At 45.2% G+C, this 26805-nt stretch overlaps 1 protein-coding gene across 1 annotated transcript in view; it reads right to left on the bottom strand.

Annotated features, from left to right (window-relative positions):
- LOC138303635 (alpha-2-macroglobulin-like) overlaps positions 1–21280 on the bottom strand; it is a 168610-nt gene extending 147330 nt beyond the window's left edge. The window contains exons 1-2 of the mRNA XM_069242932.1: positions 21153–21280; positions 6141–6324 (exon numbers count right to left, since the gene is read on the bottom strand). Of these exons, the coding sequence (XP_069099033.1) occupies positions 6141–6324; positions 21153–21229 (261 nt within the window). The 5' untranslated portion in view covers positions 21230–21280. The remainder of the gene's footprint in view (positions 1–6140; positions 6325–21152) is intronic.
- Positions 21281–26805: the final 5525 nt, after the last annotated feature.

Below are 26805 nucleotides of genomic sequence, written 5' to 3'. Positions count from 1 at the left end.
TGATTTTGATAAGGTCCCTAGTTAGGAGTTTTTTCTAAATCAATGTTGCTAAATTGTTTTTTTTGCATGAAGTCCCACATGCAGATGCTAATTTGAGGTTAGACGAGGATTCCATATGTTGCACGATGCAATTTGAGATCTTGTTATGCTGACTAAATGTATGCCATTAGTTCATTACAGATTATCGTATTAGTGATTTGCATTGCCATTATCGAATGCCTTGTGATTCAAATGCTACATAGATTACACTTGTTTCGCCGTTATGGACAGCTATTAATGTTCATATATGTTTATCATTTTGTGTTGAGACACATCTATATTGTGCTAGCTTTGTTAATATAGGGAAATAAAATTCACTAACTTTGAATAAACTGGTGTGGTTATTCCTGACTGAAAGGTCAGGGTTCGCCGAAATGTATTCTGGATTAATTGTTAAGTGTTATGTTGAGCAGGGTATTGCTTATGTACGTTATTGATTATTGATTTTGATGAAATTGATCAATTAAGAGTACAGAGAGTTCCCACTTAGTCAAAAGATTCATCGGCCTAAAGAGCGTCCGAACACAGGTAAATTATTACTACGGACCGCTCTATCAGGCTCAATTCCCCTTGACCAGATAATTCTCGTCTCTGTGCCTAATCTAATTCATGGGTCCAACTCTGGGCAATAGCTTGCTTAATCGCCACAACGGCCCCAAAAGCGCTTGGATGCCTGGCTTCACCCTGGGGGTGCTCAGGAGTGGGCGCCTCACAGGGAAAAGCCAGGAGGGGTTCCATAGCGGTATGAGTACAGCGCCTTGAGACCCTAACGGGTGAGTAGTGCGCTATACAAGTGCTAATTTACATTTTACTAACCATTTCCTATTTTCCAGCCACTTCCTCTTTTCCCTCCAAAATTTACTACTAAAGCGTAGATTTACAATTGAGGAGATCTCTGTCACTGTGGCAGAGATTTCTCCACTGAAAAGATAGGAGAGGCTGAGATCCCTGGCTGAGGGATATTGAATTGCATTTTTTAGTACATGAGCGGAGTCACTTTAGTAATTTTTCACGCTTGACAAAGTGCAGTTTTTGGTTTGGTCCCCTAGGTTTATGTTATTGTTATTTTGACTGTTTTGGTGTTTTTGATCTACTAGAACAAAGAGATTTTTTTTGTAATTAAAAGAAGACACCAAAATGTCCCAATGGCAGACCCTTTGTAAACGCTGGCCCTTAATAGCGGGGACCATCTGGAAGCACCACAAGTCAACTTTCTGCACTGCCCTACACCAAAGAAAAAGGGCAGGAATGCACCATATTTATGCACTACAGTGCATTCCTATCCACTCCCATTGTGCTGGCGTGGTTTTGGCAGAAAAAGCGATGCTCCAGCAGCCAAGCCTCTCATAAATAAGCCCTGTTACCTCAAGATTTTTAGGTTTCTGTTTGCTTCATTTAGGTTCTAAACAGGCATTAAAGAGATGCCTCTTTGCCCAAACAATATTCATAAATGTGGAAATTACAAAATTAATATATAATACAATCACAGATTGTGCTGCATTATGTTTCATAATTGGCCTTTCCTAGGCACATAATTTTGTCCACCATCCTGAAAAATGTGGCCTTCATTGCTTCATAAATTCGGTCTTTGTTTATCAGGGTTATTAGAGATAAAAGATGAGAGTCCAGCCCTTGTGCTTTATTTATTGAGACAACATAATCTAGTGCATGATTTGGGTGTGCACTGAATGAAAAAGCTAAGATGGCCTTGGAGCAGGTGGGTTGCCAATAGACCAAGGTAACAGATACCCCTACTTCTGAGACATGTCTAGAGGCAGCAATTAAAGCCAGCAGTCATTGATTAAGCTAAAAGGAAGGCAAAGATCCTCAAAGTTTTAGCATGCAGTGTGGGGCATGCTGACATATTTACAACATTTAACCCCTCGGGTGCCCGGGGCAAGGTAGTTACGTCCGCTGTCGTGGCGCTCACCTCGTCCACGTATAGGTCCTCGGCAGAAGTGCTAGCACTCCCCCTTGAGGGCCTCGCACCCACCTCCCATTGACAGGGATGGAAGGGGAATCACTTAACCTTCCACCCCCACCCACCCCAACCCCCCCAGTGGCGTCTGATGACAATAGCGTACAATTGCGTGCTGGCCTCATCAGAGGCCGCCCCCACCTCGCTGAACTTCCAGCGTGGATAGGAAGAGAAATGCTTTGCATTTCTCTTCTGATCACTGGCTGGGGCGGGAGAGGCATCAAAGGAAAAGAAAGGCCTTTCCTTTCCTATGATGTCTCTCTGAGCATTTCTGCAGCCCGATTGTGAAGTGATTGGGCTGCAGAAATGCCCACTAGACACCAGGGAGTGTTTTTTTTTTATGTATATGATGAAGGGGAGCGACCCCTTGAGCAAGGGTCGCTCCACTGGGAGGCATTTTTTTAAGGCCGTTTCTGCCTATTGTAATTAGGTTGATCTGCCCCCAGGGCAATTTTTTTAATTGTTCACACGTGGGGAGCGACCCCTTAGGCTTGGGTCCCTCCCCTGGGTGGCAAATTGTCTTTAGGCCATTTCTGCCCCCTTGGGGGTAGATCAGCCTACGGGGCAGAAACCACTAGACACAGGGATTTTTTCTTTAGGACAATTTTACTCAAGGGGAGAGACCCCTTAGGCAAGGGAAACTCCGGGGGGGGGGCAAATTTATTTTAGGCCATTTACGCCCCCCTTGGGGGCAGATCAGCCTATTTGTCTTAGGCTAATCGGCCCCCAGGGGGGACAGAAACCACTTAGGCACCAGGGATTGGCGTGTGTGTTTTGATTGGGGGGACAGCCCCTTGGGCAAGGGTCACTCCCCATGGGGGCACATTATTGTGGTCCTTTTCTGCCCCCTTTAGGGGCAGATCAGCCTATTTTTGTAAGGTCCATCTGCCCCCAAAGGGGGCAGAAAGCACAACTGAGACCAGGGAAGATTTTTTTTTTTTTAAAGAGGGTGGGGTATGGCTATACCACCACCCCAAATAAATGGGGACAAAGTTGTTCTGCCCACAGGTGGGCAGATGGGGCAATTAATAGTCGGGTGGTAGCTACCAACCTGTATGGGTGTGGTTATGCCTCCACCCCAACTGAAGGGGGTAATAGTCCTTCAGCTCTCCCCACAAACACTAAAACATCTTATCCCACAGCAAGTAAGAGGACATTTGATTATTTTGTGTTTTGGTTTTACATTTGGGCCATGAGAGCTTATCTAACTCTCAAAATCATCTCACTTGGAATGGTTAGGGCTGCAATTTTTGGACTTTGGGATGTAGAAAAATCTACAAGACTTAGATACATCTGAAGAATAAACATCTGGGTGAGTCCAGGGTGGTGTGCTTCACATGCACCCCACACCATTTTCTTACCCCCTATGCCCTGCAAACCTCCAACGTTGCTTGAAGTCACACATATTTCCCACATTTTTGTGATGGAACCTTCTGGAATCTGCAGGAATACACAAAATTCCTACCACCCAGCATTGTCAGATCTATACCAATGAAATTTCTGCCCCACTTGTCAGCCTAAAAACTATTTTTTTCAAACTGCCCTTTTGGACCCCAGTTGGTTCCTTCTCATTGTTGACATGTTTTTGGCTCTTTCCTGTCCTAGGCACTTGGCCTACCTACACAAGTGAGGCATAATTTTTACCGGGTGGGTGAGAGGATTATTGGGTGGTAGGAAATTTGTGCTGGTGCGGTGATCCCATACAGAAATGTGGGGAAAATTAGATTTTTTTAGCTAAATTTGAGATTTGCTGAGGATTCTGTGTAAGAAAACACTGGAGGATCCACGCAGGTCAAACCGCCCTGGACTCCCTCAGATGTCTAGTTTTCAGGAATGTTAGGGTTTGGTCAGTTTCCCTAGATGGCTGCTGATCCCAGGACAAAAGCGCAGGTGCCTCCCTCCCCCCCAGCCCCACTGTAAAAACAGGTTGTTTGTATTTGATAATTTTGATGTGTCCACATAGTGTTTTGGGGCATTTCCTGTCACAGGCACTAGGCCTACCCACACAAGTGAGGTACCATTTCTATCGGGAGACCTGGGGAAACACTGGGTAGATTGAAGTTTGTGGCTCCCCTCAGATTCCAGAACATTCTATCACTGAAATGTGAGGAAAAAGTGTTTATTTGCCAAATGTTGAGGTTTGTAAAGAATTCTGCATAACAGAACCTAGTGAAAGTGCCACAGGTTCCCCCCTCCTATGTGTCTATTTTGCAGAAATGTCCAGGTTTGCTAGGTCTTCCTAGGTGCCGGATGAGCTAGATGCCAAAATCCACAGCTAGGCACTTTGAAAAAAAACATGTCAGATTTCAATGTGAAAATGTGATGTGTCCCTGTTGCGTTTCCTGACGCGGGCATTGAGCCTACCCATGCAAGTAAGGTACCATTTTTATCGGCAGACCTGGAGGAATACAGAATAGAAGAACAAGTGTTATTGCCCCTTGTCTTTCTCTACATTTGTTCCTTAAAATTTAACACAATGTGTAAAAAGATGACTATTTGAGGAATGTCCTATAACTCACATGCTAGGGTGGGGACCAGAGAAATCAGAGATGTGCACATAACCACTGCTTGTCAACACCTTATCTTCTGCTCATTTTAAAACTACAAAGGTTTCCTTGATACCTATTTTTCAGTCTTTATATTTCACTAACATGAATTGCTGTATACCCGGTATAAAATGAAAACCCATTGCAAGGTGCAGCTCCTTTATTGGCTCTGGATACTTAGGGTTTTGATGAACCTACAAGCCCTATATAGCCTCGCAACCAGAAGAGTCCAGCAGATGTAATGTATATTAGTTTTGAAATTCTGAAATCACCGGACAAAGTTACAGAGTAAAACGTGATAGAAATAGCTGTTTTTATCACCTCAGTTTCAGTATTGTTTTATGTTAGCTGTTATTTTCTGTAGGAAAACCTTGTAGGATCTACACAAATTACCCCTTGCTAAATTCAGAATTTTGTCTACTTTTCAGAAATGTTTAGCTGTCCAGGATCCAGCATTGATTTCATGCCTGTTTCTCTCACTAATTGGAAGGAGGGTGAATGCACAAAAAATAGTAAAAACAGGTATGTCCAAATAAAATGCCAAAATTGTGTTGAAAAATGTGGTTTTCTGATTCAACTCTGCCTGTTTCTGAAAGATGGGACAATGGTGATTTTAGCACCACAAACCCATTGTTGATGCCATTTTCAGGGGAAAAAACACAAGCCTTCTTCTGCAGCCCTTTCTTCCCATTTAAAAACAATAATAATAATTTTTTGCTATATTTTGGCTAATTTCTTGATCTCCTCCAAGGGAACCCACAAACTCTGGGTACCTCTAGAATCCCTAGGATGTTGGAAGAAAAGGATGCAAATTTGGCATGGGTAGCTAATGTGAACAAAACATTATGAGGGCCTAAGCGTGAACTGCCCCAAATAGCCAAAAAAAGGCCTGCCACCTGAGGGGGAAAAGGCCTGGCAGCGAAGGGGTTAAAGAGGTGCTGGGGTTCCTAAATTATATCCTTTTTGGACCCTGTTTGCTAACGCACCACAGATGGTAAAAGGGAGGCTAGTAGAATGGAATGGGGTTAGAGACAGTGGACCAGGAAGGGTGAGGATTCTTTAAGAGGATTCGAATAGGACCAAGCATGGTAGGACCAGTCTGGTATTTAAGGGGTGTTTAACACATAGCACTGGCAGCAGACTGAAGGGCTTTCATGCAACATGAAGAGTCCTCATGAGGAGGCTGAAGAGACAGAAGTCTCAGAAGGACTGTGGATCAGGTGGGAGCAGCTGTGAAATCTTTGGAATGATGCTCATTTCAAGAGGCATGAGGGCTGGGAAACCAGAGAGGATGGGCTCACCAAGGGGTAGGACCCGATCAGTGGAATGATGAACTAGTGCGACTCTTAAGTTTCTTTTGTTAGAGAGGTGGGTCTGTGTTTGACATCTGAGACAGGTTTTAAAATGGCTATATAATGTGACAGATTATTGTCAAGAGCACCTCTTCTGCAGCCCTTTATGAAGGGCTTTTACCCCAGATTCAAGGCCAAAGCAGGGGATCAAGGCATATGGATTGTGAGGCAGTAACACAACTTTTGTTCTACATGCTAGTCTATGCCCTGCTGGCTTCCACTTACCTTCAGATCCCAGCAGTGCAATATGTCCTTTCCTGCAGTAAAGTCATGATCAAGGCTGACGTTCTGCGTCGGGTGCTCCAGAGTGACGCTCAGCGTGAGCGACTCATTCAGGTGCGCGAGGACCACGCATGCCTTCTCTGTGTGAGTGCCATGGAGCACAGTGGGGACCAGCAGCATGTAATGCCTGAAAGGGATGCCAGGTAGACAGCATTAAAATGATCATCAATAATATTATTATAAAAATTGTAAACCTTATTAGTGTTATCATTAATAGTAGGAGTAGCAGTATTTTGGTTGCTCAAATAACAGCTGCATTATTAGGCACTACACGTAATATTTGTTATTTGTTATTACATATGGGCTCCATATGAATGCAAATTAGTGTGTGTCTGTTTTCCTTCAAAACAACAGATATGAAAACCATAACTATTCTTGCCAAGTTAACTGAATTAGTTAACCAATCACTGTGATGAACTTCAGGTCATGAGACTGAAACCTGCCAAAACCACCTAAGCCTTTCTCCTCTCCATGGTCAATAAACTGGGAGCCCTCAAACTGGATAATTGCAACATTGGTTATTTACAGCACAAATATTGAGATAACAATGTTAGCTTCAGCAAAAACTGATAAGTTGGCAACCCCTTACTGCTGGACTGTACTCCAGCCAACTAATGTGCTCTTACTTTTCAATTGATGTTAACCTTGGGGCCTCCAGGCCAACCTTGTTTGCGGGCAATGCTATGTGCCTTGAGGTAAGATATCATACAATGGGCAAGATTTATGGAAAGTGGCACTGCACTGAGGGCAGCGCAGCTTTCCCTGAGCCCCTTAGCATGCCCCTACCGCGACCATGTGTGCTCCGTATTTAAAGTACCATGGCGCAAGGTAGGGGGCAATAGCGCCATTTGTCATGACGCTATTGGTGTACTCTGCAGGAGTAGTGCCAAAATATTGGTGCTACTCCTACAGAGTACATAGGGGCCCATTTTAAAGAATGTAAGCCCCCTTTTAACGCCTGCTCTTGAGCAGGCTGTAAAAGTGCCATACAAAGTGGCACAAGGAAATCTCATAGATATCCTTACGTCATTTTTCCGGCTCCCCTAACAGGGGAACGCCCCCTTTGCATACATTATTCCTGGTGCAGGCATAATGTAGCTCAAAGGGTTACAGAGTGGGGCAATGCATGCTTGTTCTCTACCACTGTGGAATCACCAAGAAGGAATCTAACGTTTTGGCTGCCTTACGGGCCAACCAACCAGCCCTTTCCTACTAGAGAAGCCACCTAGGAGGATAGGAATGAAGACATGAAGACCATCAACAGCTCAGTCGAGTTGGCCTACATCGAAAGCCTAATATGGAATGGGATGGGGGAAGTACTTCAGGAGGCTTATGAGTGACCACACTGCAGCCCTCCAAGCTTATCAACAAATGTCCTTACTGGGTATTACTTTCGCTTAGCGCTTCACCCAATGCCACAGTGTCCCTAAAGCTTCATGTCCCCCATAAAACGTAGCCTCACCTGCCCCCCCCACTAATAGGCCTCGTAGTTCCCAGCCACCAGCCTGTGCTTGGACTATGACTAAACTTTCCAGCATGAGGTTGCCCTAAGGGGAGCGCAGAGTGCTCTCCTCACATGCAAAATCCGTGCCCTCCACTCTCAGCCAAAGCAAACATTGCTCCACAGCTGCCTTGGCCAAACCTATAGTCAGGTGGGCTGAGGCTGGCAGTACAATGTTGTGTGTGGGTAGGTGGTGTCAGACAGGGGCGGGAGGTCAGACTGGGAGGGGCTGCAGAGAGGTCTCACATGTGTACTCTCTGGAGGGCAATGAGGACAGGTGCTGTTTCAAAAAGAAAGAGGCAATCTCAGGTTCGTTTTCCTCTTAAAACGCATGGGGGGCATTTAAAGGTCCACAGACTGGAGCATTCGCTGTAAAACGGTTGATGTGCAGTTTTAGCAAACTCCTTGTGCCACTGCCCCAGTCTACCACACCGGGAGATAACCCTCACCCAGCAGGCCGTCCACCTCAGCATCGCCAAGTCACAAATGCAGTTTCTCCCCATGCGTAGGGTGAGGCAAGCAACATGAGTTTAACTGACATGCAAGATGTGTCAGTCTGAGGTACTGAAATCACACAGTAGAACCCATGCGCACCGAGAAAACTCTCAGCGCGCCAAGACCTTTGTTATGTCCCATCAAGCATGGCACCTACTTGGCAAAGAATCAGTGCCTCCCATGGAGCCACAGAGTCCTCACTCCTGAACACTCATAGATCCCTACTGGGTCCCTGGAGATCTTATAATCCTACAGGGTAGTGTTCTGCCAGGTGAGCAGAGGTCACAGCCACCTGGCAGGATCCCTGGCACAATTTAAATGAGATCTAATTTGTCCACATCAGTGATACAATACATATGTGATGCTGTTTTCTTCATTAGATCTTGAATATTTGGTGTTGTGTGTTTCTGTTATGAACTACATTTGTGTTGTGTTGTTGGACCTACTACCCTTAGTGTATAGGTAATGCTGTGTAACATGCAGCATCTCCATTAATTTGCTGTGAACCGTGTGCCACAAAGTGGGAAGCCGAATGAACTCCTGAACATGTTTGACATCAGCGCCAAATGCGTAGTTGAAGCTGTGAAGTCTATCTTTGCAAACTGAAGCCTTCTATTGTGGTGTCATGCATGCACCACACGATCTATTACTTGTGACTATATGATGCTGTGTGACAAAGACCATGAACAGGGTAGAGATTAGTGATTTATTTCAGACTCTGTGTGGCCAGTCACAAAGAATGTAGACTTTATTTTGGGAAAGATGTCTTTGGCCATGTTTGGAATACCAGCCTACACATCCTCCTTCCTAGGTGCCTCAATGAAGCCTAGTAGGCGGAGGAGACCACAAACCAACCCATTTTTTTAGGGAGCGCAGGAACCACTCAGTAATGTGCTGTTGCTTGTCTCTAAGGCAGTGGGAACAGAGTCAAGCCGTCTGGGTTGTAAACCACAAAACACCTACATCAGGAACCAGCCCATCTTCAAACTCCCAATATAGACTGCAGCTCCATTGCCCGAAGAAGGTTGTCCTCATCCTTGCACCATTTAAACCATGTTGTAGCCCATTCAGGTCCAGCGATATTGTGACAGAGCTCAGGGCATGAGCTATATGTGACAGAACTCAGAGCATGGGCTCTAAGTGACACAGCTCAGTGCATGAGCTCTATGTGACACAGCTCTGTGCACGAGCTTTATGTGACACAGCTCAGTGCATGAGCTCTATGTGACACAGCTCAGGGCATGAGCTCTATGTGACACAGCTCAGTGCACAAGCTTTATGTGATACAGCTCTGTGCACAAGCTTTATGTGACACAGCTCGGTGCACAAGCTCTATGTGACACAGCTCAGGGTACGAGCCCTATGTGACACAGCTCAGTGCACAAGCTTTATGTGACACAGCTCGGTGCACAAGCTTTATGTAACACAGCTCGGTGCACGAGCTCTATGTGACACAGCTCAGGGTACGAGCCCTATGTGACACAGCTCAGTGCACAAGCTTTATGTAACACAGCTTGGTGCACGAGCTCTATGTGACACAGCTCAGGGTACGAGCCCTATGTGACACAGCTCAGTGCACAAGCTTTATGTGACACAGCTCGTGCACAAGCTTTATATGACACAGCTTATGTGACACAGCTCAGGGAATGAGCTCTAAGTGACACAGCTCGGTGCACGAGCTCTATGTGACACAGCTCAGGGCATGAACTCTGTGTGACACAGCTCAGTGCATGTGCTCTATGTGCACAGCTCAGGGCATGAGATCTACGTTACACAGCTCAGGGCATGAGTTCAATGTGATGCAGCTCAGTGCACAAGCTGTATGTGACAGAGCTGAGTGCATGAGCTCTATGTGACACAGCTCAGTGCATGAGCTCTGTGTGACACAGCTCGGTGCATGAGCTCTTTGTGACACAGCTCAGTGCATGAGCTCTAGGAGACACAGCTCAGTGCATGAGCTCTGTGTGACACAGCTCAGTGCATGAATGAGCTCTGTGTGCCACAGCTCAGTGCATGAGCTCTATGTGACACAGCTCAGTGCATGAGCTCAGTGTGACACAGCTCAGTGCATGAGCTCTGTGTGACACAGCTCAGTGCATGAGCTCTAGGAGACACAGCTCAGTGCATGAGCTCTATGTGACACAGCTCAGTGCATGAGCTCTAGGAGACAGCTCAGTGCATGAGCTTTAGGAGACACAGCTCAGTGCATGAGCTCTATGTGACACAGCTCAGTGCATGAGCTCTAGGAGACACATTCAGTGCATGAGCTCTATGTGACACAGCTCAGTGCATGAGCTCAGTGTGACACAGCTTGGAGCATGGGCTCTAGATGACAAGATGAAATAGGGCTGATTTAGGTTTTGGCAGACGGGTTACTCCATCTCAACGGTAACAGATATCCCGTCCACTGAAATATAAATCCCATTATATCCTATGGGCTTTATATTTCGGCGGACATGATCTCCGTCACTGTTGTGACAGAGTAACCCCCCTGTATTAAACTAAGGGCCTATTTTGGAGTTTGGGGAGGGGGTTTTACTCCTTCACAAAGGTAACAGATATCCCGTCTGCCATATTACAATCCCATTATTTCCAATGGAAATCATGATACGGCAGGCGGGGTATCCTACACTAGAGACTGAGTAACATGTCCATCAAACTCTAAATCCGGCCCAGAGTTCAGGACACTGAAGTAGCTCAGAGCGTGACCTCCAAAGTGACACAGCATGGAGCGTGTGCTCAGAGAATCAGCTCTTATCCAGACAGGTCGGACCATGAGCTGCGGGTGACACAGCTCGGACCATCAACTCTCATTCACTCATATTGGAGCATGAGCTCTATGTAACACAGCTGAGAAGCTCGGCTCTGATTCACACAGGTTGGAGCATGAGCTCACACAGCTCACAGCAGCAGCATCTCTTATTCACACAGGTTGGAGCATCACCAGCAAATGACACAGCTGAGAGCATCAGTTGTTATCCACACAGGTCGGAGCATGAGCTGCAGGTGACACAGCTTGGAGCATCAGGTCTCATTCACTCATATTAGAGAATGAGCTCTATGTAACGCAGCTCAGAGCATCAGTTCTCAGTCACACATGGAGCATGAGCTCTATGTGACACAGCTCAGGGCATCAGTTCTCAGTCACACATGGAGCATGCGCTCTATGTGACACAGCTCAGAGCGTCAGCTTTTATTCACACAGGTTGGAGAGTGATCTGCAGGTGACAGCTTGGAGCATCATGTCTCATTCACTCATATTGAAGCATGAGCTCTATGTAACACAGCTCAGAGCATCAGTTCTCAGTCACACATGGAGCATGCGCTCTATGTGACACATCTCAGAGCGTCAGCTTTTATTCACACAGGTTGGAGAATGAGCTGCAGGTGACATCACGGAGCATCAGTTCTCCGTCACACATGGAGCATGAGCTCAATGTGACACAGCTCAGAGGTTCAACTCTCATTCACACAGGTTGGAGAATGAGCTGCAGGTGACATAGCTCGGAGCATGCGCTCTTGTTCACACAGGTTGGAGCTTGAGCTGTATATGACACAGCTCAGGGCATCGGCTCTTGTTCACACAGGTTGGAGCATGAGCTGTACATGACACAGCTCAGAGCATCAGCTCTTGTTCACACAGGTTGGAACATGAGCTGTAGGTTACACAGCTCGGAGCATCCCCTCTTATTCACACAGGTTGGAGCTTGAGCTGTACACGACACAGCTCGGAGCATAGATTCTAGGTGGCACAGCTCAGAAACACAGAGCAGTAGCGGCTCTCTGTATCTTGAAGCTGTTCTTTCAGATGCCCCTTACCACCCCCTGCCCCCCAGACGTTACCTGTAATGTTGAAAAACATCCTGCCCCCGCCGAGTGCAGTTTGTTAAAAAAAAAATCACTGCCCCCGATAAACTGCCCTCATTCACACTACTCTTTTCCTCGTTTTGAGACTGAAGAAATTGTTGTGACTGAAACATTGAGACCCGACAAAGAGTCCCCGCGCCAGCCGTACCCAGAGGATTAACATTCTGAGCTCCTGCACCGCAGGCCTAGTGAGTTCGTCATAAAGCTTGGCAAGAAAATCCCATTGATGGGGCTGGCCTGGGGACTCGTGTGCTTGTCACACGATGTTCACTTCCCGTGCACCGGGTTAACTTCCTACTGCACAGCTACGAAAACAAGCCACCCCCCCATACACACACCCCAGTGCTCTGTCAGAGTTCTCAAGATTCCTGGATCCATCGCTCATCCAGTCTCGGTTTGTGCTTTGCATTCTGGGACTTGTAGTGCACTTTATGTATTATAACCTTAGGCTTACAAGGCCTAGAAAGTAATGCAAAATGCAAAACACAAACCTGCTCAGGCAGGGAGCTGATACACCTGAGATGTCTGGTTACGTCAACAGGAACGACAAATAAGCCCCACCATAGAGTGTGATACCTCAAACTCTTCAACTGCACCAGGCATCATGTGTCATTGGAGCTACAAAGCCTTAACTCCGACCAAGGCACGCCTCGTGGAACACCACAGCAACCCCACAGCACGGGTGGCAGCTGACATTAAAGACCCAGCTAGCAGAGTCCATCTCCTGTCATGCATTTAGCCAGCTCCGCCATTTTAGCCCCAGCACTTTGCCATCTGGGACTTGTGGTTTTGCATCTTCTCGTTATGAATTTGGCTCCAGATTTAGCCATGGCAGTGCTGACTTCCTGCCAGGGGTCCTGTAAAGCCCTTGCGTGAAAACTCCCAGACCACAGGCAGGAGTATCACCAGAAAGTCAACGAACGCATGATGGTTGCCATTCAGCTCCGCAGCACCCCCACCCACCCAAAAATCCTGCTTTTGCTAAAATGATCCCTTTGGATTGGATGGCTTGAGGGGGTTGGGACTCAACAAGCACTGCTTCTGCCCTGGACAGTAGCTTCCCAGAAGTCCACTGAGCTGCTCAGTTACCAATTCTAAGCAGCAGGAAGTGAGAAGCAGGTGAGAGGAAGGGACCAGGAGAGAAACCAAGCTCTGTAAAGTTGTAATAACACAAGGGCATTGTTTACAGGTACATGCACAATCCTTCAGTGGACCCGTGATCAGTGCTTAATTTGTATAAAACAATGAGTGCCATGGCCATTGTCGGGGAGCTACTGCAGCCTGCAGGACCAGCTGCCGCCGTCAGCGCTTCCAATGGCAGTATCAACACAACTAACCCTCACACTCCTGCAAGTGTGACAGTGCAGACTTCAAATCTAAATGAAAAATACTAATACCAGCCGCCCAAGCTATTCTCACAGCTTCGAGTGGCAGATATTAGTCATTTTAATGTATAGTGAATTATTAAACAACAGGTGTTGTGCTCCTCACAAAATTAGGCAAACAGCAGCATCACGTGGCAGGCTGTCATGTGTGCAGGTATTAACAATAAAGTGACGGTGCCAAGCACCAGAAACCACCGGCTCAAATTAAGCCCTGCCTTTGATGGGTATGGATCCCCTTTGGCATTAACATGATTCCCAGGGTGTTGTATCAAAGCCCGGACCCCTGCTGGAATCAGCCAGGCCTCACTCTCACACAACTAGCACAGTCATAGATGGATGGCTATCACTTTAGAGTGCTAGCAGAGTACAGAATTAAGAGGATATGATCCAAGAGGGCTGACATGTAGAGTACAGGGATCGGTGGCTGTCACTCTAGAGGGATAGCAGATAGAGTACAGTGATCGGTGGCTGTCACTCTAGAGGGATAGCAGATAGAGTACAGTGATAGGTGACTGTCACTCTAGAGGGACAGCAGATAGAGCACAGTGATAGGTGGCTGTCATTCTAGAGGGCCAACAGATAGAATACAGTGATATGCTGCTGTCACTCTAGAGGGATAGCAAATACAGTACAGTGATATGTTGCTGTCATTCTAGAGGGCTGACACATGGAGTACAGTGGTATATGGCAGTCACTCCAGAGTGCCACAAGATAGAGTACAGTGATAGGTGGCTGTCACTCTAGAGGGCTAGCAGATAGAGTACATTGATAGGTGGCTGTCACTCTAGAGGGATAGCAGATAGAGTACAGTGATATGCTGCTGTCATTCTAGAGGGCTGACACGTGGAGTACAGTGATATATGGCAGTCACTCCAGAGTGCCACAAAATAGAGTACAGTGATAGGTGGCTGTCACTCTAGAGTGCTAGCAGATAGAGTACAGAATTAAGAGGATATAATCCAAGAGTGCGGACATGTAGAGTACAGTGATAGGTGACTGTCCCTCTAGAGGGATAGCAGATAGAGTACAGTGATATGCTGCTGTCATTCTAGACGGTTGACACATGGAGTACAGTGATATACTGCAGTCACTCCAGAGTGCCACAAGATAGAGTACAGTGATAGGTGGCTGTCACTCTACAGTGCTAGCAGATAGAGTAGAGAATTAAGAGGATATAATCCAAGAATGCTGACATGTAGAGTACAGTGATAGGTGACTGTCCCTCTAGAAGGACAGCAGACAGAGTACAGTGATAGACTGATGTCATTCTAGAGGACTGACACATACAGTACAGTGATATATGGCAGTCACTCCAGAGTGCCACCAGATAGAGCACAGTGATAGGTGGCTGTCATTCTAGAGGGCCAATAGATATGATACAGTGATATGCTGCTGTCCCTCTAGAGGGCTAGCAGATAGAGTACAGTGATATGCAGCTGTCATTCTAGAGGGCTGGCACATGGAGTACAGTGATATATGGCTGTCACTCCAGAGTGCCACAAGATAGAGTAAAGTGATAGGTGGCTGTCATTCTAGAGGGATAGCAGATAGAGTACAGTGATATGCTGCTGTCATTCTAGAGGGCTGACACACGGAGAACAGTGATAGATGGCTGTCACTCCAGAGTGCCACCAGATAGAGCCCAGTGATAGGTGGCTGTCATTCTTGAGGGCCAACAGATAGAATACAGTGATCGGTGGCTGTCATTCTAGAGGGATAGCAGATAGAGTACTGTGATATGCTGCTGTCATTCTAGAGGGCTGACACGTCGGGTCAGATCTACAAGAAATGGGTGCAGGGCGGTGCTGCAAAAATAGCAACGCCACTCTGCGCCAGTTTTGAAAGGTAGGGATGCGCCGTATTTACAAGAATAGGGTACACCCCTGCATTTCCCTCTGAGCCGGCGCTACATGAAGCAGCCTGCCCTAACGCAGGCATCCCTGCACCATAGTCAAGGGTGCCTGCGTTGTGGCGAGTGATTGTTTATGTGCAGGAAGGTGTCCCTTCCTGCACATAAACAATCTATAATGGTGATTTGGTACGTCTATGTGTGCTGCAAAATGCAGCACACATAGAAGTATCAAATCGTCATTTTTGAATGATTGTTTATGTTCAGGACGGGACACCCTCTTGCACATAAACAACCATTTATGACATTTTGCTCTTTCTATGTGTTCTGCAGAATACAACACACAGGAAAAAAGCAAAAACAAGGAGGAATAAAAGTATTCCTCATTGTTTCGCCATGCTAACGCCACCTTTGGGATGGCATTTGTTTTTGGTGCTGCTACAGATTTACGCCTGCTAGTAAATCTGTAGCAGCATCTAAAGCAATGGGTGTTTTCAGTGAAACGCCCACAGCAACACACATTGCACGCCGCTCTGATGCACAAAACTGCATTGAAGAGGCCCACATTTACAAGGCGCCATTAGGCCACAAAAAGTGGCGTAGTGCCACCTTGTAAATGTGGTGCACTGCACAGTGCCACCGAAGCATCACTAAAAGTGACGCTCCTGTGGTGCTAGGGTCTTCCAAACCTAGGCCATAGAGTACAGTGATAGATGGCTGTCACTCCAGAGTGCCAACAGATAGAGTACAGTGATAGGTGGCTGTCATTCTAGAGGGCTGACACATGGAGTACAGTGATAGATGGCAGTCACTCCAGAGTGCCACCAGATAGAGCACAGTGATAGGTGGCAGTCACTCTGGAGGGCTAGCAGATAGAGTGCTGTGATAGGCGGCTCTTACTTTAGGGCGCTAACAGATAGAATAGTGATAGATGCCTGTTAGTCTAGAGTGCCACCAGTTATCACCCTAGAGAGCCACCTGACAGGGATGGTTGTCTTGCTAGAGACCCACCATAGAGAGTACAGCGATGGATGGTTGTCACTCTGGAGTGCTACCAATAGCATACACTGATAAAGGATTGTTCCTATAGAGAGCCACCAGATATTAGTACAGTTATAATTGGCTGTCTTGCTTAACCTGAGGCCTGCCAAACCAGCTCAGGGTGTTTGCGACTGTTTTTTGTTTCTAAATTAGATAAAATGTTGATGTTAGTATTTTTGTATTTCTATATTACATAAAATCTTTCAGAATTTTCGTTTTGTTTGATGCATACTTCTTTCTGTGCTTTGTTTATTATTTTGAGGATCACATTTTAGTAGTTGCTTAAGTTGGGGTGCCTGGCTTACTGTAGTGATTCATTGGGGTTCTGCGGACAGCAAAACTTTAAGATCCACTTGCTGTATAGTGTGTCAGATAGAGAATAGAGCTAGGTGGCTGTCACTCTGGAGTGCTGGCAGATAGAGTACAGAGCTAGGCTGTCACTCGGGAGTGTTGGCAGATAGAGTACAGAGCTAGGAGACTGTCACTCTAGAGTGCTGGCAGATAGAGTACAGAGCTAGGCTGTCGCTGTAGAGTGCTGGCAGATAGAGTACAGAGCTAGGTGGCTGTCACTCTGGAGTGTTGGCAGATAGAGTACAGAGCTAGGTGGCTGTCGCTGTAGAGGGCTGGCAGATAGAGTACAGAGATAGGAGACTGTCACTCTAGAGTGCTGGCAGATAGAGTACAGAGCTAGGCTGTCACTGTAGAGTGCTGGCAGATAGAGTACAGAGCTAGGTGGCTGTCACTCTGGAGTGCTGGCAGATAGAGTACAGAGCTAGGCTGTCACTCTGGAGTGCTGGCAGATAGAGTACAGAGCTAGGCTGTCACTCTGGAGTGTTGGCAGATAGAGTACAGAGCTAGGCTGTCACTCTGAAGTGTTGGCAGATAGAGTACAGAGCTAGGTGGCTGTCACTCTGGAGTGTTGGCAGATAGAGTACAGAGCTAGGCTGTCACTCTAGAGTGCTGGCAGATAGAGTACAGAGCTAGGCTGTCACTCTGGAGTGCTGGCAGATAGAGTACATCTTATCATAATGACAGTCATGTAAGGGATGACCACACAGCAGCCCATCCAGCAGACCTCTGACCATCATCCATCCCACTCACGCTTGTTCAAGACCATGAAATCTCAGAATGGACAACCTTGTGCAGTTACTAACAGAGAGGTCTGTGAACATAAAGGATATTGTAAAGGGACCTGCAGAGCTGATCGGAGCTGTCAGCATGCTTCTAAACTTAAACTGCAAACATATCTCCCACACTTTCCCACAAGTGGAAGAGGGGATTGGGTCTTATTTGTCTGGGGAGAGGGCCTTTGAGCCCATCACCACCAGCCAACAGTGGTACAAATAAATAGGGTTGTTGGGGGGCAAGTTGAGGTGGCAAGGTTTAGAGTCCTGCATTGTTGAGGTCTGAGTAAACCCACCCCCCCAAGTCTCCCAAAAACAGTGGTCAAAGGGGTTGGAATATAAGGGAGCCAACATGGCCATACTTTTTTCATTTAATAAAGAGTTCCCCCACGTCCATATTTCCTCTGTTGGCAGAGCTCTCCGGTTTTTCCAGAGTTTGTGTTTAACTCTGCAGAGTCAAATTCAGCAAGTACCGCCCACCCCCACTATTGCAAGGGGGGTACCAGCTGAGCTGTGAAGTGCATGCTTTTAAAAGACAGTTATAATGAAAATTGCACTACTATGATCTGGGTACTACTCAAATCTATATTTTGGAAGCACCTTTTTATCTTAAAACTTTTGTGCATTTTGTAGCAGCCTATCTTATACTGCGTGTAAAGAAAGTTTAAAATAATGACTTACATGTTCACAATGCTTTCTGTCACAGACTGAACTCGTAGCACTAAACATGCACAATTCACTATTCTCCACTGTACCAATCAGGATACATTTCTGTGGTTCTCTGGCTACAGACACAGACCTCTGCAGTACATTAACCAATAGAGGTTTCATAATATACGATGGTGCATTTCCCAGTGATTAACTTAACTTGAATTTATTTTTCATTTAAGTTGTGTGTTATTTTATATGTAGTTACCTGAAAGAGAAAGACCAGAAAAGATTACAGATTTTTTTTGCCACAGATTTAACTCTGCCCCCACGCGCTGACCCCACCCTCACATAATGCAGCATTATACTTCCCATACTGTTTTAATGCACTGCGGCTCAGAGTTTCTAAATAGTCACAGAGCACAGGCGAAAAATGCTGCACAGCGCTCAAGCGAAAAATGCTGCACATCGCTGCGTGAGAAGGAAAGAGCCATATTTACAGAAATATGTCTCTCTCTCTTCCCCTCTCCCAGGCGCCGGTGCTGATTTCAGCTGCCATAGTGTAAGAGTGTGTGCGTGAGTCTAGCATAGGTTTTGTACTGGAAGGGTACCCGTCCAGTACATAGACACATTTAAAGCTTTTCCTACGTTGTGTGTGTGCTGCACAGTGCAGCATGCATGCAAAGTCAGAAAAGAAAGGAGAAATGGAAACATTTCTCCTTTTAATGCCTGCTTTCACATGGTGTTAACATTTGGTACAAAACCCTGTCTTCTTTTGTTTGTAAATGGGGTATTGCGTCAAAAGGCATGGGTGGTTGCATGGGATTGCCCTTGTACCACCCATGTAATTCCCCCTTGGCGCTAAATAATGCAATGCAGTGCTTTCCGCTGCCTTGTGTTACTTTTAGGGTACTTTCCAGCGCATCGACTTGGGTCGCTGTTATGATGCAAACACGGTGCAAAATCTGAGTAAATATACTCCTCCAAGCAGTGCTTAATTTGTAAATAACGACGTGCCCAAAGCCCTCCTCGTAAACATGCGGCTGCTGCAATTAATTGTGCTAGCAGGAAATATTGAGGTGGCACAATCCTGAAGACACCTCGGGCCTCTTCAATCCATTTAAAGCCACTCCCTGCCCCTTCAGCTCATGCTTGAAGCTCTCTACTTTCTCCCTTTGTGACGCTTTTTTGTTGTTCCCTTCCTCCGCCTTTCCCATATGTGTCTTCTGCTCGCAGCAAATGCTTGAGGCAGAAGAATAAGCCCAGGCCGCAAAAATAAGTGCTGGTGCTCAAAGCCCTCCTCTTAAATATGCAGCTGCTGCAATTAAATGTGCAAGAACGGAATATTGAGGCAGTGTAATCCTGAAGCCATCTAGGCCTCTTCAATCCATATAAAACCACCCCCTGCACCTTCAGCTCATTCCTGCAGCTTTCTGCTTTCTCCCTTTGTGACGCTTTTCCGTTTTCCCCTTCCTCAGCCTTTCCCATATTTATCGTTTGCTCGCAGCAAATGCTTGAGGGAGAGGAATAAGCCCAGGCCCTCACAAATAAGTGCTGGTGCTCAGCACCGGAAACAACAAGCACAAATTAAGCACTGCACCTAAGTGCTGCTGAATACACCAAATTACAGACGCTTCTGTGGTCTGGGTTTATAAAAACCCTGATGGATTTGTGTGGCACAGAACCTCCTATCAATGAGCTGGAGGTGAAAACCTGCTCTTGCAGGGTTCCAGCTCACTGTGCGCACACCACGTGCTACCCACCACAAAGCGCTTCAGTGGCTCGTCCGGGGAAGTAAGAGCTATAACTACTATATGAATCTACCATTCAAACTGATGTGGAGAAAAACAGGGTCACGCAGTGGGGTAGGATGCTAGATTTTCGTACTGGGCTTCGTCCGCATTTCCCAGGGCACCGGCCAGGCCTTTTATTCTGCCAGGCATATCCCCGGTAAATCGGGGCCCTGTGCGGCCAGTACTGAAGGGCCAGGGCTGCTCCTGGTGCCTTTGTCACATACCCCAGCACCCTGGTTAGTTGTAGCAAGCCCCAGGAGGCTTCAAGAAAGAGAGAGGAAGAGAGGACGGATGGGGAAAGTACGAAGGTAAGCGATGAGCGAGGGGAAGACAGACAGCAGAGAGACTGGATGGATGTATTAATGGATGGATGGGTGGGTTGGGCCACATTTGAAAATGTGGCATTGGTGAAGCCAGTGGAGCTCTCCAATTCTTCAGGACTTCAGCAATATGAACTTTCTATCCCTAAGGCACCCCAGCCCCCAAAAAGGGACTCTTTTGCTTATTGTTCAGTCCTCCTTCAGAAGGAACATAGTCAGGGGGACAGGATGGTTAAAGCAGAGGCTGGGACTTGGGCAGACTGAAGTTTGGAGGCCGAAATAACAGCGCTGTGGGTGGGACAATGCGGTCTGCTCGGGGACAATTCGAAGGGCAGAGATGTACAGGACCGCCACGTTAGGTGGACAGAGGACACACATGGCTGTGGTGGAGACGCACAGGTGCGGCACGTGAAGTGGAGGGAGGGCACTCTCAGGGCTGTGGTGGAGACGCACAGGTGCCGCACATTAAGTGGACGGAGGGCATAATTAGGGCCATGGTGGAGACTTACAGGTGCGGCACGTTAAGTGGACGGAGGGCGAATTTACGGCTGTGGTGAAGACGCAAGGGTGTGGCCCGTTAAGTGGACGGAGGGCACACGCAGGCCTGTGGTGGAGACGGACACGTGCGGCACGTTAAGTGGAGGGAGGGCATACTTAGGGCCGTGGTGGAGACGCACGGGTGTGGCACTAAAGTGGACGGGGGGTATACTTACGGCTGTGGTGAAGACGCACGGGTGTGGCACGTTAAGTGGACGGAGGGCACACAGCGCTGTGGTGGAGACGCACAGGTACAGCACGTTAAGTGGACTCTGGGCACACAGCGCTGTGGTGGAGACGCAGGGTGTGGCACGTTAAGTGGACGGAGGACATACTTACGGCTGTTGTGGAGACGCACAGGTTCTCCACGTTAAGTGGACGGAGGGCATACTTACGGCTGTGGTGGAGACGCCGCACAGGCATGGAACAGGCCCAGGACGAGGCACAGGCTGAGCAGCGAGGGCTTCCACATGGTGAGGGTGGCACGGAGGCGCCTCTCCAGCTCTGGGCCAGGGGAGGCTCGAGGCGCCTATATAACGCGTCCGGTGTCCACAAGTTTCCACCCACACAGGTCAAGACAAAGTCCAGCGGCGGGAGCCTATAGCTGCCCGAGGTGGGGAATTACAGGGGCCGAGGCCTCTCTTCATCCCCATAATCTGTCCAAGACAAACACACAGTTAATGAACGTCTAAACCGAACCGCCGAAAACAGCCCCCGCCGCAAAATCTGTGTGCATTACACAACGCACGGACACACACACAATTACACTTCGATATTCCTATACACTATCTCATTTAATTGTTACTTTAATGTTTTTCTATTCGCTTTGCAGTTTATTTTCCTGGTTCTCAAGTTCTTCAGTTTTTCCCTTGTCTCGTTATTCTTTCTAACACCCCTTTCTTTAATGTATTATTTCTTTCTAATATTGTTTCTTTCGTTCTTTAATTCGTAGCCCTCTTTGTATTTTCTATATTTTTATGCTTTCAGATTTCTCTTTCATTGCCAATGTTTACTTATTTTCCTTGTTTTCTTCTCCACTCCTTCCTCTCTTTTTTCCAAGGTGACTTTTCGCTTTTTTCCCTTCTCTATCATTTCCACTCTGGCCTATTTGTTTTAACATTTTTGTCTTATTTTGTATATTTATTTATTGCCTATTCTTCCTCCTCTCACTATTTCGTTTGTAATTTTAAAGCATCAATGCTGTCTTGTTTTCACTGTCCCTTTCCAGCCCCCACCGCCCTCTCACTCATTACACTGTTCTGTTTTCATGTCTTTTTCCTTAAACGCCGATTCTTCCTTTCTCTTCCCCATCTCATCGCCTTTTCTTTTGTCTCCTTTCCAGATTTCTTTTGCTCACACTCTCAGAATTCTTATATTTCCTTTCCTAACAGATTTTAGAATGTAATGCAGAATAGAGTGAAACAGAAGGTGTAAGCGATTTTGGAGTCAAAAACCCTTTCCTGACTCCCAAACATAGAACTTTGCTACCTGTACACATTTGTGCAACTTCTGACCGTGTGACCTTCGAGGAGCCCCAAAGACCTGGATTTTCTCTCGACACGTTTACATGCATTAATTATCATTTCTCTGCAGTCGAGCTATGATTTCATGTACACTCACCAGTGCTTTATAACTCTTTTTAGATTAGAAATTTTACAGAGCTGTGCACCACATGGAAAGAACAAGCATTGGCAAAGTCAATTGGTCTGGTGTTGGGTGCCATCCCTCTGGCAATTCTTCTTTTTATTGATCATGGTTTTTGAAAAACGTTATTATTTGTGAATATATCAGGCTCCCATCAATCTAAAAAAACAAAAGATAATAATTTGCTAGAGGCAAAAAGTTTTTTCGGTCTTGAAACCAACCACCCCCCAAATTACCATAGTATTCCCTGGCACTGAAGGGAATTACTTTGTGTTTGGAATTGTTCCAAGAGAAAGGGAAACATGCTGTAACTCAAAGTGAAGTCCCTAAGAAAGACAGAAAGATAGAAAGAAAGAAAGACAGAAAGAAGACAATAATGAAAGAGGGAAGGAAAGAGAAGGGATGAAAGAGAAGAAAATAAAGATTATGAGAGAGAGAATGAAAGATCGAAAGAAAGAGAGAAATAGAGAAATAAGAAAGTAAAGAAGAAAAATAAAGAAGGAACAACAGAAAGAAAAAGAAATGACGAAAGAAATAGAAAGAAAGTCAGAAAGAAAAGAGCAGAAGAAAGAAAGAAAAACCAGATGGAAAGAGAGATGAAAGAGAAAGAAAGAGAATGGAAAAATAAAGGGAAAATGAAAGAAGGAAAGAGAAAGAACAAAAGCAGAAAGAAAGAGAAGGAAAGAAGGCCAGAACGATAGAAGCACAGAAAGAAAGGAGGAAATAAAGAAAGAAGGAATGAACAACTGAATGTGAGGCAAGAAAGAAAAAATGAAAGAAAGAAAAAAGAAAACAAAAGAATGAAAGAAAGCAGGAAAAATGAAAGAAGGGAACAGAAAAAAGCACACAAGAAAGAAAGAGAAAACGAATGAAAGAAGGAAAGAACATGAGAAAAAAACAGGGAAGAAAGATAAGAAAGAAAGAATGTAGGAAGACAACATAGGAGAAAGAAGGAAAGAGCAGGAAATAGAGAAGGAAAAAGAAAGACAGAAGGAAAGAGAAAGTACAATAGTGAGAAGGAAAGAAGAAAGAAGAAATGAAAGACAAGAATGAATGAAGGCAAGATACAGGAAGAAAGAGGGAACAAGAAGTAAAGAAAGAGAGAGAGAGAAAGAAATAAATAGAAGGAAAGTGAAAAAAAGAAGTGAAGAAATAGGGAAAAGAAAGAAGGGAACAGAAAGAAAGAGCACAAGAAATAAAGCGAAAAACAACAAGTGAAGGCAAGAAGCAAGAATGAGAGAAGGAAAGAAGGGTGGAAGGAAAGAAAGAATGAAAGAAAGAAGGAAAAAGAAAGTGAAAGAAAAGAAAAGGAAAGAGGGAAGGAAGGAAAGAGACAGAAAGACAGAAGGAAAAGGAAAGAATGTGAGAAGGAAAGAGATAGAACAACAGTGAGTAGGAAAGAAAACAAAAGACGTAAAGAGAATGAAACAAAGAAGAAAAAAGGATACAGAAAGAACAAGACAGAAATAAAGAAGTAATACATTATAGAAGGAAAGCAAGAAAGAAAGTCAAGCATACAAGAAGGCAAAAGAAAGAATGTATGAAGAAAAGAGGAGGAGGGAAAGAAAGAACAAGAAAAGGAAAGAATGAAAGAAAGAAAGGAAAGAAAAGGAAAAAGACAGAGAGAGAAAGAAAGAAGAAATAAGAGAAGGAAAGAAAGAAAAAAGAAGGAAAGAAGAAATGAAGGCAGAAAGAAAGTAAGAAAGAAAGCATGAGAAAGGACAACAGTGAGAATGAAAGAAAGAAAGAAAGAAAGAAAGAAAGAAAGAAAGAAGGAATGTAAGGCAATAATGAAAGAAGGCAAAAGAAAGAAAGTAAGGAGGAAAGAGGAGGAGAGAAAGGAACAAAATAAAGGAAATCAATATGAAAAAGAAAGAGAGAAAGGATGAGAAAGAAAGTAAGAAATAAAGAAAGCAAGAAAGAATAAGCAAATGAAAGAAAAAAAGGCAAAATAGAAAAAAGAAAATAAGAAAGAAAGAATGAATAAGGTGCAAAAGAGGATAGCTTAATACAGATCCTGTTAAAATGGACACAATCTGATATGACATGCTTTCATACAGCAGCAGTTAGAAAAGCAAAACACGCCAAAATAATTTACAACAGCATTGGCTGCTGGCAAAGGTGGAATGTGCATCAGAAGTGCCCTGCTATCACATCAAGCTCTAAACTTAAATGCACCACTAAAGTCATAAAATGAAGAAAAACACACTGGCACTGAAGGAAACTAGCTTGTGTGTGGATGTGCTCATTCTGAAAGAGCAAAATGCAGTCATTCAAAGTGAAGTTAACCAGAGGCTAAAATACGCTGACCTGTTGCCCCTTTGATGTATGCAGTAGTGGGTGGAGGCAAAATGTGAGTGATGCAACAACAGACCAAGAGATGAAAAGAGGTGGATGAAAGCCCCCATATGTAAGTAAATTATACACATTTTTGTATAATCAAAAGGTCTTGGCTAATGCCAGACCTAAATATCACAAGCCTGTAAAACAAATCCAGTGGTTTTCATAAAAAAGGAGATTGCTAAGATTGGACTTAATTTACTTTAATAACCAAGGACCAGATGTACGTAGCTTTTTTGTGCTTGCAGAGTGCCCGATTTGCAGAATATATCACCAAATTGCAAAATGGGTTTGCAATTCCACATTACGATGGGGCGTGTTAAGGGTGTCCCTACTTAATAGCGACTTGTGGTATGTGTGAATGTTTTGCGACCGAAATGTGGTTGCAAGACATTTACATTTTACTGACTTCTTGAAGGAGGTGTTATCCCATTCGCAAATGGGAAGGGGTCCCCAAAACACCCCTTCCCCTATCTGAATGTGGTCGCAAAATGTTTTAAGAGCAGGCAGTGGTCTTTTAAGGAAAATGGGCAACATTAAAAAAAATGCTTAATTTAAAAAGCAATCACAGACACGATCACCATCCCTGTGATTTTTGGGTATTCCCAATTGGTCACAAATTGTGACCTACTCCTTTAATACTGATGAGGTAGGTCCATTTGCTACCCAAAGGAAAATGCTAAATGTGTCTGAGACACATAAGCACATCACTGTTTGCAATTTCCAATTACGAATCACAAAAATGCACAATTAGGAAATTGCAAATACAAAGCTACATACATCCCAAAGATTTGTTAATATACACCAAGAGTGCTCTTCAGGTGCTTGTGAGGTCTTGGTTAAGTGCTCTTCTAGTTTTTGACAGCTCACCCTACTGCCAGGTATTTAAATAACTCATAGAAAGACTGGGACGATGGGGGGCAAGGGCAGGAAATAATACTCAACATTTATTTCCTGTAAATTGTTGTGGAAAAGTTTTGACCTTGCTTCCATGGAATGGAATTTTGACACTGGACTGATAAGACTCCAGAACTTAATTCCTGTTAGAAGAGACACCAAATCATGGCAAAAATAAGAACTGGCAATTTCTGTGTATTCTTTTGATTCTTCAATTCTTAATCATCCATTCTCATCCAGTAAATTATTGTCCCTGTTTGGAACAGAAAGTACCCTCATTTAAAGCAGTGAAGTGGCACATACAAAGCACCCTGCCCTGTGGGCTACTAGGGCCTGCCTTAGGGGTGACATATGCCATAAGAGGGGATTCTAAGGCTTGGCAATATTTTTTTTTAATGCAAAGTCGAACTGGCAGTTTAAAGCCACATTCAAGCTGCAATCGCAGACCTGGGGCATGTTTTAAGGAGCTATCAAAGTGGGTGGCACAATAAAGGCTACAGGTCTACTAGTAGCGTTTAGCTTACAGACCTTGGGTATATGGTATACCACTGTACTCAGGACGTATTGGTAAAATAAGTGTGCCAATCAGGTGAAAACCAGTTGTACCATGTATTAGGGAGTGAGCACAAGCACCTTAGCACTGGTTAGCAGTAGTAGAGTGTACAGAGTCCTAAGGCCAGCGAAAACAAATTCAGAAAGATAGGAGAGTGAAAGCAAAAGGTTTGGGAGAAGAACAACCTAAGGTGACATGTCTAACACTCATGTTAGCAATTCCCATCCTGACTAATCCTGCTGGCATCTCAGCATGAAAAATTCAGGGCATTATGAATCATACAACAAGGCTGTTTGAACAGCAAAAGGATCCCAAACTGATCACAATCTGATCAGGGTTGGATAGCTATTGCGCAAGCCTGCAAAATAATAATGGTAAATGTCTCTGGTCTCTTATTAATCAAATTGATAGAGATTCAACATCTATAATGGGCAATAATGTTATGCAACAAACATGGGTGAGGCATTTACAATCACTATACAAAAGCCAAGATCTAAATGCTCTCCCAATGTATAAAGATCATTCTACAACACCGTTGTCCTTTTCTATGAGTAAAATCAACGAAAATGTTCAAAAAAAGGAGAGGGAATGGCACACCTGACCCAAATGGGCTC

The sequence above is a fragment of the Pleurodeles waltl genome, chromosome 7 (assembly GCF_031143425.1).
Source record: "Pleurodeles waltl isolate 20211129_DDA chromosome 7, aPleWal1.hap1.20221129, whole genome shotgun sequence".
In the NCBI taxonomy this organism is placed as follows: Eukaryota; Metazoa; Chordata; class Amphibia; order Caudata; family Salamandridae; genus Pleurodeles; species Pleurodeles waltl.
Note: the sequence above shows the minus strand (reverse complement) of the source record. Positions and strands in the feature narration are given on the sequence as shown.